We start from the raw sequence: 20,499 nt of genomic DNA on the forward strand, positions 1-20,499 counted from the left end.
CCATCTGAACCCCAAGGTCAGGCCCATAGTAAGCACTCAGTAAAAACTCTCTTCCTGCTTCATCCTGATTCCCATTGGCTCCTCCTTGGGCTAAGAGAGGTAGAAAGGTTTGGTGACTGGCAGGAGCTGAGGTGGACAGATGTGGGCCATGGTGGGCCCTGAGCAAGGCAGAGGTGTGGCACACCAGGCCACTCTCACTGACTGACCACCCTGATGGCCGCCTGTCTGCAGGTGGCCTCACAGGCCCAGAGATGAGAGCAGTTCTCCCAGGAAGCCATCCTGGACACCAGCCAGCCACACCACCTCCTCCTCTGGACCGTGTCAGCTGACTGCACGAGGACATTCATGCTTATGCCTGCCTCTGACCAATGCCCCGTGGTCTTGGGCAGTTACCCCAGTCCTGGAGAATGAAACTCTGAGGGCGCCACAGCAAGGTGCTCAGCAAGGAGCCAGACAGTCCAGGAACACGTGGACTCAGGGAAACACCAGGCACGCCCGCCCAGGCCAGGGTGCAGGTGGGCCTGAGGAGTGACCGCCTTTGGATGATAAAAAAGTTCTGGGACTTGCTGGGCACGGTGGTGCACGCCATAATCCCAGCAACTCAGAGGCTGAGGCAGAAGGACAGGGAGTCAGCAACTTTGTGAGACCCTGTCCCAAAATAAAAAAATAAAAAGGGCTAGGTATGCAGCTCAGTGGTAGAGCACCCCTGGGTTCAGTTCTCATACCCCAAAAAATAAGTTCTGGCACTAGACAATAGTGATGGTTGTACAAACTTGGGAACATACTAAATGCCACTGAATTCTGCACTTCTGATGGTTAAATGGCAACTTTACAATATGTATGATTCACCTCCCCCAAGCCCCAACCCCCAGATCAGCCCCAGCCCCCATGGGATTTTAAAAGCAGGGCTGGGGGCGGCAAGGCCACCTGAAAGGGGCATCCCACTGCCTTCCACTTGGTCCCGTACACCCAGGCCAGGCATTCCCCAGCTCTGCCCTCCCCAGCAAAGGTGACCCCAGCCTGGAAGCTGGGGGTTGAGCACCAAGCGGGAGCCCAGAGCAGCCCAGCCTGGCACACCCTGCCTTGCTGCACGGTCCAGCCTGACTCCTGGCCACTGCCAGTACCCTCACACCCACAGGCTGTCCCAGGACACCAGGACACAGCTCAGGTCAGTGGGGGAAATCAGGGCCCAGAGAGGAGACTCGAGCTGAGGGGCAAAACTGACCAGAGCCAGCCAGGTGGCCGGTGCAGGGCATGCCCACCAGAGGGTCCCACCTGGGAAAGAAGGATGCCCCAGAGCCAGCGGCTTGTTACAGCTGGTGATGCTTCTTGTTCAGTCTCCGGCACAGGTCCAGGAGGCTCTGGACGCACCTGCACAAGGACCTGGCACAAGCTGACCGTGCCCCGGCCCTGCGTCCAGCCACTTGACCTCAGCCTCAGTTCCCCACCTGTGATGGGGATGAGACAGACCTAGGCCAGCCCCAGGGGGTGACCACGCCACACGTGCCGCAGGTCAGGAGGCTAGATGAAAGCGTGGAGCCTTCACCGAATGTTCTGAGGCCAGCTCAGTCGACCTGCAAAGCCACATCCTCCACTATTTATAGCACAACATGGGACGGGAAAGGTCCCCTCAACACACCAGGGTAGCACAACCCCTCAGCCCATCCTGGAGCTGCCCAGTGGGCCTGGCCATCCACAGGCCCCCCATGGGGACCGAAGCCAGTCCTGGCTCACAGGAGCTTTGTGTGACCTGGCCATGGCACCCTGTAAGACCCTTCCACTGCCACCCCAGCTCTGGGGTCACAGCCCTGGACTCCATGCCCCTAGGCATAGAGGGCTCAGCGCCCTGAGACACTTCCCACCCGCCCCACCCTCTTCCTGCTGAGGTCACAGTTCTCCTGCGCTCTGTTCAATGGAAAAAGTGCTGGCTGCTGCTCCTGGCTGGCCACCCCCAGACCCACCTTCCTCACAAGGCCAGCCCCTGTCCTGGCCAGCCCCTGGTGTCTCCCCACGGTTCCACAGCTGGCCAGTGACACCACGTGAGGTGGCTTCTCTAAACCCTGAAGACCAGGTGGCAGACAGGAGGGCCTTGACTGTCTCTGCTCTTGTCCCTGAGGTAGGACTGGAAGGAACCCGCCTCCCAGAACCACAGGTGACTCAGTGGAACAACAGCAACCCAGGTGACAGAGACGCCTAGAACAAGGTTCCATTCAGTCCCTCCCTGGCCCCAGTCACTTCCTTTGTGGCCCTGTCCCTCTCTTAAAGGGAAGTCACACCCCCAGCCCTGCTTCCTCCAGAGGAGCAGGCGGCCAGCGGGGCAGGGAAGGCCCCCAGGACCTGCAGGGGCCTGTCACGCGGGCCCAGCATCAGCTTCTTTGGGCCTCATCCTGACTCCCTGGCCTGATGTGGAGGGCATCATGGGGCTGCTGGGGGCACCTCGGGGCACCCCCTACACATCACCTGCACATGCTGGTTGCCTCTCCTGTCCCCAGCTGAAAAGCCAACTCTGCAGGGGCTGGGATGCACCTGCCCTGTCCCTGCCACCCAGGAAGCAGGCAGTCAAAGGCACCTCTGGAAGGAAGCACCGAGGGCTGCCCGCTGGAGCCATCAGGGAACGTAACCCTTAGAATCACCAAGCTCCTCCCCACACGGGGCCCCAGACCACACCCACCACCCAGCACTCTTCAGAACTCTGAAGTAACTCATTAGTCAACCCACTGTCCAGAAGGAGGCCTCGGCACAGCCCGTCAGCTCACACGGAGAGGGCGGGGGAAACAGACTCGCGGGGCGCCTACAGCACCAAGACATCAACTGCGTATCAATCCTGATTTAAAGGTAGGGAAACTGAGGCTCAGGCCACCTGATGACCCAAGGTCATGGAGCAAGTGGGCTGCAGAACTCAAATGCAGGGTGGGTCCAAAGCTAAGGCCCCTACCAGCCACCAGCCACCAGCCACCCTTCCCAGCACTTCTGTGACCACCTGGAAGACATCTCCATAAAACTCTGACTTGGGTGCAGGCAAGACAGTATCTTAACCTCCCCTGTGCCTCTGACCCCTGCCCAGGCCAGGCAACACAGTAATCCTTGGCCAATGAATGCATGCTCACCTAAGCGAAAAAGGGTCTCTCCAGCAAGTTCACCCCCCATCACACAAAAGAAGGAAGTGCCCACCCCAGCACCCCTCTCAACAGTCATGCGGCTGGCAAGCAGGCTGGAGGGGCCAAGGGCACAGTGAGCCCTGCACCTGCCCAAAGGGCCACCAATCTCCCCACTGCAGATACCAGGGATACCACACAGAGCAGGTGCCCAGAGACTGTGCCCCACCCACAGAATGTACAGCCCATGGCCACTGGAAGACCAGGCCTCTGTGACACTAGGACCTTTTGGGAAAGCATCTGGTACCAAGGGAATCCACTTTTCCAGCCCTGAGTCCTGCAACCCCAAGCAGCTATGTCTGAGGAAGGTTCCTTTTCCTGGGTGGAAAAAGATGATTCACCAGGTATTACCACGGCAGCTTCGACTCCTCATTTTCCAGATCCTCCTAAGAGTAGGTGACACCCAAAGCCAAGAATTTCACAAGGGTTGCAACTGGGTGTTACAGAGCCAGGATGCTCCAGAGAGGAAGCCTGTATGCACAGGCCAACAGGACTGTGGGGGCTCTCATGTGTCCAAGCCCAGAGAGGGAGCTGCACCCCTCTGGAGTGGCCCCGATGCCCCCAACTGCAGTGTGAGTCTCAGACCTGCACTTCTCCATGGCCCTGGCCTCCAACTCTGCTACAGAGGCCAGCACTTCCATCCCATCTAATGGGATCTGTGGGGTGTGCACAATGGGACCTCTGTGGGCAGAGCTCGGCCAAGTGCCAGGCCAAACTGAGGCAGGCTTCCTTTTGCCAAGAAGGAAGGACCACTGGGCCCCAGTGGAAGAAGCGAGACCAGGCACCAAACCCTTGCCAATGGCCAGCTTGGGTCATGAGGGGCCTTTCAGACAACTTCCCCAGATTAGGAATGGGAGAGAGCCCACGGCCCCATGGCTGAGTTGGCTTGAAGGGTCTTAGCCCACATGCCAGGCAGCAGGGTACTCAGGGGCCATAGCAGTCTGCACTTCAAGGCATAGCCCCTTTGGCCAGGGCAGCATGTGGGGACCCCAGCCTCTGTGCTCTCCGGGCCAGGCCATGCCATCCCTTGGTGGCGCCAAAAAGGGACCACCCCTCCTTCCCCAGCACAGTGGCCCTCGTTCCCTGCACAGGCTGTGAGGCAGGCAGAGGAGGTGGCGGGAAGGGGTTTGTGCGTTCTGGGAAGCCACGCATAATTAATCACACGGCATTAATCCGCCTCCCAACAATAGCCACTGCCCTTCCACTGAATCCCAGCTGTCGCCGCTGAATGGAAGGAAACAAGATTTAGGGCATCAAGCGTCCATGAGGCTTCCACAGGGGGAGAAAGGGGCCCCAAAAAAAGCAAAAAAAAAAAGTGGTGTGCATTCATTAGCGCCCGACAAAGACACAATCGGCTTTGTCCAATAAACTGCTCACAGACCTGCCTAATTGGCTTCAGTTGGGGAGGCAGGCGCAGGGGTGGGGGCTGCTGCACACAGGCTGGGCGGTGGAGGCAGGGGCTCTGGTGTTGCCAAGGCGATCGGCCTCCAGCAGTTGGAATGAGGGTGCACGGCCGGCTGGAGCCATTTCTCGCCTGCAGCCTCCAGGGGAGGGGAGGCCTCAGCCTGGGTACCTCCTCATTATTCTCGTCAAGTTGAAGGGCAGCAGCCACAGCAGAGAAACTTCCTGAGGACGGCTGGTGCTCGTAAGCAGCCAGGCAGGCAGCGGGTCCCCACAGGACTTCCCAGGCCACTACAGACGACCCCCTGGCCCTGAGACATGCCCATCTTACAGCTGAGGACTTGGGAAAGGGCCATAATCAGGAAGGTGGAGTTTGCAGGGGCCAGGACAGAAACCAGACCCTGAGACCTCAAACCCCACAACCCAGGCAGATGGCACCCACAGAGGGATTCCAACTTCTCCACCTCACCCCAAGCCCAAAGGCAGGTTTTGCTTTGAAACCGTCAATTTCCTGCAGAGTGGCTCACCTGCCCAGAGAAAGCGTCCCCTGCCCAGCAAAGACGCTACCAGTCGACAGGGTGGTGGGGGCTGGCCCTCTGCAACTGCTCCAGGTTCGCCCCAAGTTTCCGTTTCTTGGGGACTTTTAGAAGAAATGGGGTGCTGGGGATTCCCTACTCGTGCCTCAGCAGCCCAAGGTGGCCCAGGGAGCTCGTCAACTCCGGCAGCCAAAGCAGCTCTATGCGGCATAATTGCTGGTGATTAAGTAATTGCCAGACTTTGTCCAATAAAAGTTGGCACGTGACCGTGCCCAGCCTCTGGGCTGTCTCCAGAAGACAATGGCCCAGTGTTCTGTCCCCAGAAGGCAGGGGCTCTGCTCCTGACAAAAGCAACAGGTCCCGCAGGACGATACTCACACACAGGTCTCCTCGGTGCTGTTGACCACTTGGCACCTGCCGCCGTTCAGGCAGGCTCCCCCTGGCTGGGAGCACCTCAGACCTGGGGGAGAGGCAGGGGAGAGGTCAGTGGGCTTCTGGGGGCAGGCCCACCCTTTTACCCTGGGAATGGGATCCACCACCAGCCACAGACCCTCAGACACTGCTGTGTCATGGGGTTGCTGGGGCTAGCATCACAGGAAAGCCCCTTATGAAACCCAGGGGGCTTCAACATTCTGGACAGAGTGTTGTGGTCAAAAATGGGAGTGAGTGTGGGGAGCAGGCTGGCTAGGTAGCAGGTGAACAGGTCACACTGGCAAGGGGGAGAAACGGTCTGGACAGCAATGGAAAATACTGAGATGACTGGGGCCATTCTCCCAAACTTTGCAATGCTTCAGGGTGGGAGGTGTGTGTGTGTGTGTGTGTGTGTGTGTGTGTGTTCACTGGAGAGCCTGGCAGAGGCTCTCTGGGACCCCAGTCAGCCACCGGGATTGTCGCTGTTCAAACTGCAATCTGCAAGGAGGCCGCCGGAGGGGGGTGGACACACTCAGCTCCCCGCTCGTGGGAAAATGCGACAGCTGCGGAGCTCGCTGCCCCGCCCGCCAACAAAGCGCGGGCCGGGAATCAGAGCGGCGCATTGTCGCGCCAGGGCCGCCTCCTGGGGCACCGGGCTACACCCGGGGACCTGCCCCGCCTCCCAGGACACCCAATACCTGCTCCTAGGGGCGGCCCCCAAACCCACCGAGAGGGATGAAGAGCCCCTATTTGGAAGGAATTCGACCCCTCTTAGGAAGGGATCATTAATCAAGCCCCTCCCTCCCCGGCTTATGGGCTGCAGAAATTAAGGCCCTGTGTTGGGGCAGTAAAGGGGAGTCACGTCGTGGAACCCTACTTTCTGGAAGAGGACACACTATTCCCCCCTCCGACTTCTTGGGAAAGAGTGAAATCAATCACCATTAGCTCCCGGGGACCCCTCCCTGTGAGAGTGGCAGAGAAATAACTGCCCCCTTCCCACGTACCACTCTGTCCCCTCAAACTTCCAAACTTCAGCTCAGCAAAGGGAAGGTCCAAGTCAGTCCACCTGACGCGGCCCTTCGCACACGCCCCTCCCTCAAACTGTCTGAGCGGGGAGGGGGACCGCAATCTGGCGGTGGGGAAGACCGGGGACAAGGCCACCAGGAGCTGGGGACACAGCCGTCCGCCGCTCCCCACCCGCCTAGCGCCCCGCGCGGGTCAGAGCGAGCGAGCGCAGAGCCCAGGACCCCACACTGCGCGCCCCGACATCCGCCCCTGGAGCGGGCCGGACGCGGAGAAGAAAGAAAATAAATGGCCCCAAGAAGCAACAGGAAACCAAAACCTACTCGATTCAAATCGAAAAGTAGTAGGCAGCCCGCCCGCCCGCCCCCGCGGCGAGCCCCACGCGAGGCTGCTGAAGGGCTAGCCAGGGTGAGGCCTCCAGAACCCCACGCCGGGCTTCAAAGCCGGCTTTGAGCGCGGCTCCAGGCGCGGACGACGCGAGTCCGCCCGAAAAAGAACCGGGGAGGAGGGTCGGTCCTCCCCCGCAGGACTCCAACTCCCTTGCCTCAGGCCGTCCGCTCCCCACTCCCAGCCACCCGGGGCGCACACGGGACTCTGCCAAAGTTTCCGAAGGGCGCGGGAAGTTGCTGGCTCGCGGGTGGGCGGGTGCCTACCTCTTGCGGCGAGTGCGGGCAGCAGCGCCAAGCAGAGCAGGGGCGCCAGGAGCGGCGGCATGCCTGCCGGCCCGCTGCCCGCTGCCGGGGCAGAGGCCTCCTGAGCTGGGCCGGCGGGGTTCGGATGCACACGCGCGCGCTGGACAGTCCCGCAGGCGGTCTCCCACTACTGCCCTCTTTCTTGGCTGGCGGGCGTGGCTGGGCTCTAGAGGTCTCTCCGGCGGGGCTCCGCACCCCGGCTCGTTCCTTCACTGCGCTCGCGCCCGCGCCCCGCGACGCGCGCCCGGCGCCCCTTTGCTCCCTCCAGCGGCCGAGGCACTAGTGAGGCGCAGAACTGCTGAGCGCTCCGCCCCCGCTGCTCCGACCCCGCCCCGCCCCGCCCCGCCTCCGCGGCCCGCCCCGCCCCCGATCCCTCCGCACCCCAAACCCCCGCGTCGTTGGTGTCCTTCCCAGTGTCCCTGACGGCCCTTCGGATTCTCCACTGGGCTTAGTTTCAGGACCCCGGCCCTCAGGGGTTAGGAGCCATGGAGGTGCGGAAGGGGTCAGGAACAGGCGCCTGGGGACTATTTCTTGTTCGAAAGTTTTCAGAAGCCAAAAGTTTGAGCTGAGGCTGCGGAAGGATCCGGCTGAGGTGTCGCCACTCTTGGCGACATTTGGCGACAATTTGCATCTCAATAGAGGATCGGGTAGAGTGAGAAAGACGTAGCTTTACGAACTGTGTCCAGCAGGGTGCTAGGTCCCGGGACATAGGAGGGAGAAGCCGAGATCACGTTTTGGGGAATCCAAGGCTGGGTGTAGAAGTCATCCCCAGAACAGCCATGAGTGTGTCCCTGGCCCAGGGGCTCCACTCCCGGGAGCCCGGTGGCCGCGGCTTTAAGCTTGTGGAGGATCGAGGCCAGTAACCCCTAGCTGTGACTTCCGGAGCACTTGACCCTGAGAGATGGTGGCTGCGCCCGGTCTCCTTAGAGGCAGCTTAGGGCGCCCGAAGTGAATAGCCCACGACCAGTGCCTCGCCAGATTGTACAGCTGCTCCCCCAGCAGGGACCCATGTCTAGATGCACTTTGGTCAATGTCCTACCTACCCTGCCTCCCGGACGCCGCCTACCTAAAATGGCCCCGGAAAGTGCCTGGGTGGGACAAACCCAAACCCGGTGTAAGCAACGACTCAGCCTCTCCCACGTGCTCTTTTCGGATGATTTATTTCTCCACAGAGATGCCAGTCTTGGGCATCCTGTGCCAAACCCAATTAAGCATTGGGCTTTCAAAATGTCTGCCATAGTCGCTGTACAGCCAAAGTTCACTGGAGCTGGGACAGACAGGGCTCCCCATCCCAACACTGGGTGGTGAGTGCAAAGCTGATGACTATCCAGCCCCATGAGCTGGGACCCTTCTGAAGCAAGGCCCATGTCTGAGGGGCACCTTAAAGGCTGACAGAAGTCCAGAATCTGGTGGAGCCTGCCCTTATCCAGGGAGGCACAGAGAGTTAAACAGATTTCACACCAACCCACACCTGCCCTCCTAGCACACCTGTACCAAAGAGTGGTGTGTGCTCTGATTGGCCGATGCAGGGGGCCTGTCCAGGCCTTGGCCAGTTGCTGCTGGAAGCCCCCTCCCCTCTCTCCAAAAGCCACCTCCCTTCTCTGAGCCTGGGTAGCAGCTTGGGGTCAGTACCCCGGAGAGGAGGCGCCTGGAGGCACCAGAGATGTTTATATAACAGACCAAGCCAGCAGCCCAGAGGAGCAGTTTCCATAGAAGGAAGGGCTGGCAGGCTGCACAGTTCACAGGCTCAGAGACTCTGAGCCCTGTCCTCTCCTCTCCTGGGGCAGGAATAGAAGGCCTCAGGCTCCTCGAGATGGCACTGCCTGTGTGTTGCATGGAACCCTGCATGGGGGCCTCAAGCCAAAAATTTTGCTAACCAGCTCTGGCTTGGGGGTCGGTGCTCAGCTTTCTGGAAGGATGGGGGCAGGGAGCCCTGGGCCTGCAGTCCACCACAGGGTGCCTTCAGGACCTCCACTCTCTGGGCCCCATCGTCTACTAGCAGGAAGATAGTGGCCCACTCTGATGGTCACCACCTCAGACCCCCAGAGACTGGACACACTAGGACAATTACACACAGGTCACTGCCAGGCAAGAGGGAAGCACAGGTCAGTGCACCAGCCTCCCAGCTCCAGCAGCACCTCATCTGGGCACTCCACGGACAGCTGGGGCTGAGGAGAGGATAAGAACTAGGCAGGGGTGGCCTTCCCTCCCTTTGGCCTGGGAAGAGGATGGGCCCTTGATGAGGGGGTAGCAGCTCTTGCATTCACAAATCAGGCTGGAGAGCTCAGGCCTCGTTGTCCAGGGCCAGGGACTTGGAGGATGGGGAAAGGCAAGGGCTCTGACTAACCAGGGGTGTGTTCTGATGGCCCCAAGGCCCTTCTCTAAGGTTCAAGTGGTAGCTTGGGCCCTGCACCCCAGGGTGATTGAATTGGTCAGTCCTGCTCTCTCCCCTCCAGAGATCTGGGGGCACGGTTGACAGGTGGGGAGGGGGTGGATCTTGCTGGGTACTGCTGTTACTTTCCAGAGCCCATATGTAGCTTCCATGCCAAATGTCAGGTTAGTGCCCAGAAACATTTATGGAGTGCTTGCTGTGTACCCAGCCCCAGGTGCTTATGTGGCAGAAGAACCTGGAGTGTTATTATAACCCCCCACATGACCTCAAAACAATCTATGACTAGCTCCAGTGTCAGAGGGACTTGATTTCCTGGGGAGGGGAGTCATCATTGGCTTGGTTGGTGGGGAGCTGTCAGCATGTCTAAAGCTCCACAGGAGCTTTTCACGTGGTCTGAGGGCAGGACTGCGGGTCTCTTTAGGGCAGCGGCACGAGAGCAGAGTCCGAGCTGCGGCGGCACAAGTCATGGCTGGACAAGCATTTAGAAAGTTTCTTCCACTTTTTGACCGAGTATTGGTCGAAAGGAGTGCAGCCGAAACTGTAACCAAAGGAGGCATTATGCTTCCAGAAAAATCTCAAGGAAAAGTATTGCAAGCAACAGTAGTAGCTGTGGGATCAGGCTCTAAAGGAAAGGGTGGAGAGATTCAGCCAGTTAGTGTGAAAGTTGGAGATAAAGTTCTTCTCCCAGAGTATGGAGGCACCAAAGTAGTTCTAGATGACAAGGATTATTTCTTATTTAGAGATGGTGACATTCTTGGAAAGTATGTAGACTGAAACAAATCACTGTTGAAATGGCATCCTATGAAGCTGCCCATTCCACTGAAGTTCTGAGATCTTTCATCATGTAAATAATTTCCATGTGTCTTTTATAATAAACTGATGATAATCTAATAACAACAACAACAACAACAACAAAATAAAGCTCCACAGGAGTTTTTCAGGGGCAGCAGGGCTGGGCCTCCCAGCCGGGGACTGGGGGTCCTTTTCTCTCCTGCAAGTACTGAACTTGGAGCACTAGGGACAGGTAGCCCGATGCTCCCGTGTTTGGGAGGGAAGTTGAGGCTCAGAGATGTCTTGAGGAGACTGGGCCAATTCTGGCCAGGACACAGGGCACGGGGAGCCTCTGCTTGGTGGTGCCTGGTTAGAGAGGCTCAGGAACTGAACCTGGAGGGGAGGGGCAAGAGCTCAGAGGCTGGGCTGAGTCAGGGTGCCAAGGGAGCAGCTGTAAGAACATTCCAGACCACCAAGAAGGGGACCCCCACCTTTTGAAACTGATTTTTAAAATGTCTGAGTTGCTTACTGAACTTGCCCCTAAAAACCCAGAAAACACCCATCCTTGAGGGCACCTGCTGCTCAACCTCCGTGTCCACCATGGACAAGCCTGGGCCCAGACTTGTCCGCCAGCTGATGAGCCCAAGCACTGGACTCCAAGTCTAGGCCACTGACTGACTGGTGCCTGTGAATCCTGCCCTGCCCTGGGCCTCAGTTTTCCCTTCTGTTGAGTGACATGGGAATTCCTGCCTGCCTCTTCTACTTCAACACCTCTTTGAACGTTTCCCAGAGGTTTGAGCATCTTTCCAGATGTGGTAGACCAGCTGTACACCCCCAGCGGCCTGTGCTCGATACTTGGGCTGTGTTAAAGTTACATCTCAGCCTTCCTGTCCTATGGAGGCCATCCTAGAGCCCCTGGGTCTCTTGCTCCCAATCCTGACCACATAGTGACCTGTGTTTTTGGGGCCTCTGGGGCCAGCTTTGTCCCTGCTGGGCCCTGGCACCTGGACACAAATGCTTGGATGGTTTGCTGAACTATGCCAGATGCATGATGAAGGGAGTAGGCTCAGAGCATCAGCAGGCTTGGGCCTCTTGTGTAGTCACAGGGCTTCCCAAGGAGGCCACTGGGGTGTTACCTCCGTCAGCTCTTGGGCTGTGGCCCGGCGCCCTCCCAGGGCCCAGCTACAAGAACAGGTATGGCCAGGACTGTACCCATGGCCTTGTCTACTCAGGGCCCCAGCAGTCACAACTTGGAGTCCCTGCTGCCCAGAAGGGACAGTATCCCAGACACAGCCCTGCTGCTCCCTTCCACATAGAGGCCCAGGAGTGAGCTGCCCGGGCAAGTCCCCAGATAGGCACCCAGATCCAGAACAGGTAAGCTGTTGAGGCCCCAGCTGGTGTGGGCCCTGAGGCTGCAGAACTGGCCATGGGAGGCTGTTGACATTCTAGAGGTGGGCCACCGGCGGGAGTGTAGTGTGGGCTCAGGTGGAGGCCACTGGCCAGTCCGTTCCTGGTGTCTCAGGGCTCAGATCCACCTGCCCTAACTTTGGACACAAGAGATAGCAGGTGGTCCAGAGAAGGAGGCCTCACTGGACTTTCCCAGGCCCCCAGTACCCCTCAGCTGCCTGCAGAGCCTGGGCTGAGCTGGGCCTGGGGTCACTGGCCTATGCCTGCTACTTCTTGGGTCATTGCAAAGTCAGGCAGTGACAGGATGTAGACCCCAGGTGTCCTGCCTACCCAAGGCCTGCCCAAACCAAGGAGCTCCTTGGGAGAGGAATAGGCAGGGTGGGCACTGGGAGGCTAAATTCAGAGGCCTTCAGACGGGAGCTGGGCTCACAGGGAAGCTGTCTCCATGCCTGTCCTGTGCGGGGGACACAGGCTATGAGCAGGATGCGAAGCCCAGCCAAGCCTAGGTTCTGCCTATACCCCCGTGCACCAGACCCCCAGGATCCTGAGCAGCTGGGGGCCTAAGGACCCCTGCAGAGCCTGAGGGAAGAGGAGCTTCCACCCGGCCTGGCCCCTTGCCTGTTACAGCTCAGAACTTTCTCCAAAAAGAAAAGGCCCCAGGGGACGAAACTCTGAAGCCCCGCCCCTGATCTCCGCACCAACTTGGCCTCCAAGGCTGAGTCACTGGGAGAGACAGATCCTTCCCCCACTTCCTCCTCCCCTCCTCTCTTCCTTCCCTTTTCTTTCTTCCCCCCCTCCTCTCTTTCTCTCTTCCTCCTCCCTTCCTTCCCTGTCTTCCTTTTCAGGGGTAAAAATAGCTGGAGAACTCCCTTTTTAGAAAGTTCATTTTTGTTTTTCTGGGGACAGGGACGAAGGTGGCTCCCGAGACAAGTCCTGGGTCCCAGCAGCCTCCACACGGAGCTCGGGCTTATCAGACCTTTCCATCCCTCCTGCGGGAGCCCCAGTCCTAGACACTGGGTTCTCAGGAGGCCTGGGTTTCCTGGAATTTGCTCCAGACACATTTAGACATGTTTAGAGCTTCCGTCCTCCCCCACACTCCCCCTGGCAGCCCCCTCTTAAAAACAAAATGGGGTTTGGGTTACAGGGAGCTCAGGGACTCATTCTGGAGCAGTAATGCCGAGCACAAACATTAGCAGGTACGGCACATCTGTGAGCTATTTTCGGGTCCCCAGGGGAAGGGAAAACCCCCCAACAACCCTTAAGTAAGACCAGAATTCTTCTATATTTTTTGCCTTGACAGCTAAGGAAAAAAAATTTGCCAAAAACCAGAGGCACTGCTGAGGGTGGGCGTGGGAACGTTGGGTTAGTCAGAGACGTGCTCGGGCCGTTGAAACAGGAACGGCACCTTGGTGGCAAATGCCAGTTGAATGTGCAAGCGCTTGGCATTTCTGGGTCCTGGACCGGCTTCCCATCCGCTCTCCTCTTTCTCTTGGCCCTGGGGGCTCCTTGTCACAATCAACATTTCCCTGGTAAACATTTGATACAATAATTCTCTAAAATCAGAAGGAAAGTCCGAGGCTTTCCTGTGGCTGGGAGGGTGCTTCCCCAGCCAGGAGAGAGGCTGTCTGGGCACCCCCACCCCACCCTGCCATCTCCAAGGGTTGCTGCAGCCACTTAAGACCCTGTGGCACAGCATAAATCAACAGACTGCCCCTGGGGTCGGAGGAAGGTTGGATTCCTTCCGGTGATGGAGAAGCCGGCAGGCCATGATGGATTACAGGGAGCTCAGGGACTCATTTGGAGCAGTAATGCCGAGCTCAAGAGGTTCCCAGGGGCTCCCTGTGGCTTGGTGGGGGCCCAGAAGGGACCAGCCCAATCAGGGCACAAGGGAACCCCAGGGCCAGGGTCGCATCTTGCTCAGGATACCAGGCAGACTCACACGTAGGACACAGATTTCTGGCCTGCCCAAGGCAGGCAACCCCATGCTGAGTGCCACCTTGACCAGCTTTCTGTGGATCTTGGTCTGTGGCCGTGAGGAAGGGCAGCGGCCTCATAGAGTTATTAGTTTCCCACTCTTTGATTCCCACCCATCGAAAGAATGCTGGTTCCTCTGAGGGCAGAGGCCAGAGGGGATGATTGGCCAGGCTCTTGCTATGAGGGATGAGTGTTTGGGGTTCTCCTAGTCCACCACCTAGCTGCTAAGTCCCTCTGGGCCTGGGTGACACTCAGGCATGGGTGGGGGAGGTGGGCCACTGCAATGAGTCTGACCTGAGCCATCTCTAGGGCCCTTATTCATGGTGGGGAAGGTCTGTCCTCCTTTCCCAAAACTGGGGTCCTGAGTGTGGTCATCGGAAAGTCGGCTCCTCAGCACAAGTCAAATGGGCATGGTGACCACACCTGTAATACCAGGCTCAGGAGGCTGAGGCAGGAAGATCACAAGTTCAAAGCCAGCCTCAACTACTTAGTGAGACCTTGTTTCAAAGTAAAAAAATAATAAAAAGGTCTAGGGATATAGCTCAGTGGTAAAGGCCCCCCGGTTCAATACCCAGCAAAATTTTTTATTTTTTATTTTTTTAAAGAATGAGCCTTGGAGTTCATTCCCAAGAAGAAAGTGAAGCAAAACAGATGCTGTCTGCGTGTGGGTTCAGACCCCTGTGCTCCATCCCCAGAGCCTAGAAGCCTGGGAGGATGGTGGGGGAGACAGGAGAGAGGCCTGTCCCAGGCCCTTTAGTGCCCTGGGGGCTGCTGCAGAGGGTTGGGCCAGGGAACCTGACCAAGTTTGCTGAGCATAGCTTCCCTGGGCAGGCTAGCTCCATCCATCTGTGCATCGGTCTCTGATGGTCAGTGTGCTGGGCCCCTCCCTGGCTGCAGCTGGCAGGTGGCAGGTCTTCTGTGGATCCCACACTTGTCTGTGGAGCTGATTCTGCAGAGCTGGCTCTGGGGGCCAGTGAGCAAGACAAGGCCCTTCCTGGTGGAGTCTGCCTGCATGTGGGGGACCGTGCACAGGTGTCTGGGGCAAAGGGGCTGAGCACCATCCAGTGGGTCAGGCAGACTTCCCTGAGTAGGTGAGGACGGGGGAGAAGGCTCCCCAGACAAGGTCACCAAAAACCTACCTGGGGCATGAACACTGTCCTCTGCTGTCCTCAACTCCCTTCTCTTTACCATGGGGATGGACCATGGGGCCCAAAGAGCTTACACTGTCGAGCGAAGGCCAGAGCACTGGCCGCTGGCCCCAGGCAGCCTTGGAATGCATCATGGAGGTTCTCTCCCTCTTTGCTGTGCTCCTCCTACCAGGAGGGTCTTCCTGGTTTGCCACTTGCCCCTGTTCACAAGATGGTATGGGTTGGACAGGTTCCCCTGGAATCTGTGGGTGTGACCTTATTTGGAAGTAGGGTCTTTCCAGTAATTAAGCAAAAATGAGCGAGGCAACTGATCCAGGGTCTGGTGTCCTCAGGAAAGGGAGATGTGAACCCAGAGGAGAAGACCCTGAGGAGATAGGTGGAGACAGGGCCACATGGACACAAGCCCAGGAACCAGGGAACCAGGGGAGTGGTCATCCCCCGCAGCCTTCAAAGGGGCATGGCCTGGCCTTGACTTCGGCCTGGCCTCCCGGCCTAGTCAGCTCACATTTCCGTGGTGGGAAGCCATCAGGTTCTCGACAGTTGGTTAGTTAGGAAACTGACATGGGCAACGGGTCCCCTGAGGATGAGGAACCCTCCAAACTGTACGGCTTTGCCCAAGGCTACCAGGGATGGAGGGAAGGCGGGCCTGAGCCTGCAGGGCAGCTGCCTCAGCACTCCTCTCGCCTCAGGCGCCAGGCCCTCAGACCTCTCCTCGGGTGGAAGCAAGCGGACAGCTCACTGTGACTTAAACTATGAGCGCCAGGAGCACCCACAGTAAGCTGGCGACGGCCCGCCCAGGCCCTGGGCTGCTGTGCTCCAGATACAGAGGTCCAACTGAGCCTTGAGCTAGCTCTAACCCCAAGCACAGAGCCCCGGGGGCTGCCCGGGCAGGAGCAGACCAGGGGAGGGGGCATGAGGGCAGGACTGAACCCTGTCCAGATTTCTCTGTCGGAACCCACTGTTCCAACCCTACCTAAAGGAAGAGTAAGAATCCAGACAGGATCAGGTTGGGATACAACACCCCAAGGTGGCTTTGAAAGTGGACAGGAAGTGAGGGCGGGTTCGGGTTCCATGGGTCCCGTGGAGGAGCCGGGATGGTGAGGCTGAGGCCTTGGGAGGCTGAGCTCCTCGGAGGAGCCTAAGGGAGAATGCTGCCCTCCGGAGCCCTCATGGACCAGACTCCTTGGAAGCCTTTGGGGCCAGGCCCACCAGCCCCGAGCTTGCTTTGTTGCCTGCCAGGGCTCTTCTTTATCAGAGGCAAAGTTGGAACCTGGGTCCTCGACTTCTAGATCAGACAGACGCCACAGGAAATCATCACCAACGGGAAGTTAGACCAGAAGGATGAGGGACAAGGTCACCAAAAACCTACCTGGGACCCTGCCAGGATCTGAGCTCCACCCTGGGGGGTCAGGGCTGCAGCACTTGGCCTGGAATCATGGGATCCCCAGGGGAAGAGCACCGTTTTAGAGAGGGGACAGGCCCGCTCACGGGCAGATAGCAACGAGGAGGAAGCCCAGCAGCCACTGCCAGGACCACGGTCAGGTTCACACGGACTCCTCCTGCAACTGTTTCCTGGCCCAGCAGGTGGGAGTACCCCGGCACCCCTCTCTGAGAATCAGCTTGTCGTCTGCTACGAGGATGGGCAGCGCTGTGGCCCAGTCCAGCTTGAAGGAACTGGAGTGGCTCTGGCTCCTGCTCATGGCTGGGGGCCTCGGACAAGTGGTCACTCCTCTATGAGATCCTCTCCTCCTGTTTAAAGGGACCAGAACAGGGCCAAGAGGGCAGCCCACAGGCACAGGGGTGGCCTGTCTGGGGTGGGTCTTTTCTAAGCCCTTCCTCCCCTAACCCAAGAGCCGATCTGCCTCAGACCAGCTTCTCTTTGGAGGGAGTAGAAGAGCTCAGGCATCGGCCCCGGCGGGCGCCTGCACCAGGCACGGTCCCCAGCAGGCCCAGAGACAGGCCCCTGAAAGGAGGCTCCGGGAGCCAGCCTCAGCTGGCTCGGCCCAGGTGGCCTTCCTGCCCTCCTCTCCAAAGGAGAACAGAGCACTTGAGGAACCAGAGCCCAGGAGAGGACTCCCCCTCTGGCCCTCCTGAGGGGATGGACCTGCCCGTCCCCCGTGGGCCCTGCGGTTGGCCGTGGAAGCAGCAGGAAGGCCAGCCATCCAGGAGCTGAGGGTGGAGAGCAGCCTAGCGGCCTTGCTCTCCTGGCCACAGCCCAGCGGGCAGCTGAGCCTCCCTAGTGGGGAAACCGAGGCAGGGAACCCCAGGGCTGGACCACTCGGCCAGCAGAGGGGCCCAGGCCTGTCCTGCCCAGGTTTAATCCTCCATGTCCCCCTGTGGGAGCAACTTGTTTGTGCACTTCAAGGCCAGTTTAGGGGGAAGATGTGTTCATGTTCACTGGTTAAATTGTTCTTAACACAAACGAAAATGGCTCTCCCCATTATAAAGATCCAAACAAGCCACATAGAAAGGTCGCGGTGCCCACAACCCTGCCACAGAAAGGGCCTTCATTCAAGCCCTGGCCTCGCGGCTCTGGACTCGCTGAGGACAGTGTTGCATGGGTCTCACTTGCTTGGCACAGTATGGGATGGACAGACAGATGCCACACAAGTGGGTGGCCTGAAAAGCTTCCATTTCCATCCTGCACCTGCCAGCGGCCACATCCCTCCAGAAACAGGGGAGCTCACTCCTTGTAGCCCAGGGTTCTTGTCACCTAGAGGAAGAGCCTGTGTTCTGAATGGGCAGGGAGCTCTGGGCACAGGTCAGCCTGATGGAACCAAAGTCAAGATGAGACTCTTGAGTGTCTTGAGACACCCTTTGACCCACTGTGATGGAGGCCACTATGGCCTGGCAGTGGTCATGGTCAGGGTGAATGGGGCACATGAGGACAGCAACCTGTGTCAATAACCCTGGGTAGGACCCCAAGGCCCATGGATCCTGGTCAGTTCCTGGGCCTTGTGTCTGGTCCTCTTTTCCAGCCTCTGGAGCCAGGACTCCCCCACCCCCGGGTGCTCTCGGCTACCCTAGTAAGCGGGCTGTTCTGCTCTGTGCCTCTGGCTCCCAGTGTGTGGGGTGTACCTGCTCTGGCCCGGTGGCAGGGCTATGGCCCAGGCCTGGCTGTGGTCAACACTTGAAGTAGAGAGCTCTGGCTGGGGACCCACTTCTCCCCATATCCTCTGCCCCGTGTTCAGACTCTTTGTGTCCAGGCGTGGCCCAGGCTGAACGCAGCGCCCATCTTCCAGGGACCTGAGCCATCTTGTACTGTGGGAAGGGCCTTGGCCCAAAGCCTATCACTGCAGACCCTGTGTCCACCCCTTCCTTGCAGGCCACTGAGGCCAGGCCAGGGTTCTATCGCTGCTTGCCTCTGACTTGTAGCCCCCTTCCCACAGTGGGCCCCTTCCTCCAGCTGAGGACCCACCGCCCCTTGCCACTTCCTCTCTGCAGACCAGCTGGGGCTGGGGCTGGTGGCAGCAGCCGCACAGGCGTTGGCTCTGGGGAAACGGCTGTGTCCTCCCATATGCCGAGCTGCGCCTGCCGACGAGGTCCCAGCCAGCAGGTGTTTCCTCACCCAGGTGTTCAGGGACCTCAGAGCCTCACGGAGGATCAGAGGTGCTCCGGGCCCCACGGCCAGAGTGTGGACTCTGTTTACTCTTGGAAGCGGCTTCCTCTATGGTGTGGGGACCCAGCCTGCCCAGGACTCATCTCCACCACCTGGACCCAAGGCCAAGGCCCCGAGCTTCCAGACACCCACAAACTGGGGGCTCAGAGCTCCTGCAGTGCCCAGGGTACAGGGCCAGCGACACATGCAGGTGGGCAGAGTGTGGAGAAGCTCCAGGCTGGATTGAAGAGGGACTGGGGACAGCCAAGGGCACCCCATCCTGATGTGGGCAGTGACCTGCAGCAGCCGACCTCAGCTGGTCCACGGTGGGCCCAGCAGGGAGCAGGTGCTCAGTGCTGGAGTTGACAAGGTGGGTGTCCCCTGGGCCTTGAGGACCTCTGACAGAAGGGGCACCCTGCTTCCAGATTGGCCATCACCTGCCACTGGGGTCCACGGCGGGCTGTCTGTGGGTCCCTTGGGCCCTGTCCTCCTGCCGCACCCCAGGACAGCAGCCGCTGCCTCCAAGGGCGGCTCATTTTCTTTGTCCTGGAGGAAGGAAGTCTTCCCAGGGTGCAGGGCCCGCCGGGAAGGCCACACCTCCTGGGGTGGGAACGAGGCCCTGACACCGCTCCACTCTAACTGGAGAAGGCTGGGTTCCAGGCCTGTTCTGTGGTGAGCCAGGGGTCTGAGCACTGACCTTACCTTCCTCACTTGAGCTATGGAGGCACTTCTGCCTACTCCCCTCTTCCCATGGCATGGGCCAGGGTTGAACATTCTGGGAACTTCATGAAAGTTGAGGCTGTTTCATCCATATTGTCTCCACTGCCCCTTGGGAACATCAGCTAAAGCGAGTTGGGCATGTGGTCATTCCCAGGTCAAGGTAGGGGCTTTGTAGTTTGTTCCTGCAGCACCCTCACCCCAAGACATCTGGTGACCCAACACCAACCCCAGCCTGGAGTTTGCAATCAGGCGGCGTGGGGTAGGTGTTGATAGCCCACTTGGAGATGTCTCGGGATGGTGGGGGGCAGTGATCTTACTGCCCCTGAGCCAGGCCTCACACAGGCCCCACTTCTGCCCTCCAGCCTCAGGAGTTGCAGCCTCTTGGGGCTTGGGCAGCCTCTAGGGCCCACCCGCACTCAGCAGGGCCCCTTCTCTGCTGCTGTGTGTCTGGGGACAGCTTCTACAGGATGGGTAGTGAGCAGGGCCATTGGGCCAGAAAAAAATGGGTGCAGTGGGCTGAGACCTGCTGGGTGAGCCTGGCCCTGGCCAGCCCAGCTGCCCAGCAGCCCTGGGACCTGGGGCTGAGGCCAACAGTAGAATCAGACAATTACCTCCAGCCACCCAGGTCCGGGCGGCCTCCGGCTGGCTGCAGTAAACAGGAAGGTCCACGGGGGGCTGGAGGCTCTTGTGAAAAAGGAAAGAGCTAGGTCAAAGGCTTCACAAAACGTTCAAAGTCGGCAGGAAGCAATGACTTCTCCGTGTCTGTATCCACCTGGCTCGCTGAGCCAGCTGCTGGCTGACGGCTTTGCCACTGGCCACGTGGGGACTTCTCAGGAGCCCACGCACCCCCCAAGACAAGCCCAGCTCCAGCCAGGCTCTGTGTCCTGCCCTCAGCAGGGGCCCCGCCCCACGTGGCCCTTGTGGCCTATGCTGTGACCCTGGGCACAGGCTGCCCAGCTGGGGCAGTGCCTGGGAGACTTTGGCCCACTGAGGGCAAGGCAGTTCAGATCACCCTGGGGTTGGTGGCAGGTGTCCCCCACAGCACTCAGACAGACAGGTCCTCTGTCTCTGACAAGAGCCCCTCGTGGGTGAAGCAGCCCAGGAAGTTTCCAGCAGACCCCGGGGGCTTTCTGAATCCGCCCTGGACAGTGAACCTGCCCCATGCAATGAGAGTGGGACCACGTGGAGCTGGGTGAGCCATGGCACACCCCGCCCTCCTGCCGGGCGGAGCACTGCCAGGAGCAAGGACTTCAGGCAGGTGTGCCCTGGCT

At 59.2% G+C, this 20,499-nt stretch overlaps 2 protein-coding genes across 3 annotated transcripts in view; one reads left to right on the top strand and one right to left on the bottom strand.

Moving 5' to 3' along the window:
* The window catches only part of Notch1 (notch receptor 1), a 43,706-nt gene extending 36,221 nt beyond the window's left edge, over positions 1 to 7,485 (bottom strand). For both annotated transcript variants that reach the window (XM_071601168.1, XM_027941746.2), the window contains exons 1-2: positions 7,180 to 7,485; positions 5,471 to 5,552 (exon numbers count right to left, since the gene is read on the bottom strand). In XM_071601168.1, the coding sequence (XP_071457269.1) occupies positions 5,471 to 5,552; positions 7,180 to 7,240 (143 nt within the window). In that variant the 5' untranslated portion in view covers positions 7,241 to 7,485. The remainder of the gene's footprint in view (positions 1 to 5,470; positions 5,553 to 7,179) is intronic.
* Positions 7,486 to 10,041: 2,556 nt separating this feature from the next.
* On the top strand, positions 10,042 to 10,505 carry LOC114094446 (10 kDa heat shock protein, mitochondrial). The gene has a single exon (XM_027937622.3). The coding sequence runs from the start codon at positions 10,076 to 10,078 to the stop codon at positions 10,382 to 10,384; it is 309 nt and encodes a 102-aa protein (XP_027793423.1). The 5' UTR covers positions 10,042 to 10,075; the 3' UTR covers positions 10,385 to 10,505.
* Positions 10,506 to 20,499: the final 9,994 nt, after the last annotated feature.

The sequence above is a fragment of the Marmota flaviventris genome, chromosome 13, assembly GCF_047511675.1.
Source record: "Marmota flaviventris isolate mMarFla1 chromosome 13, mMarFla1.hap1, whole genome shotgun sequence".
In the NCBI taxonomy this organism is placed as follows: domain Eukaryota; kingdom Metazoa; phylum Chordata; class Mammalia; order Rodentia; family Sciuridae; genus Marmota; species Marmota flaviventris.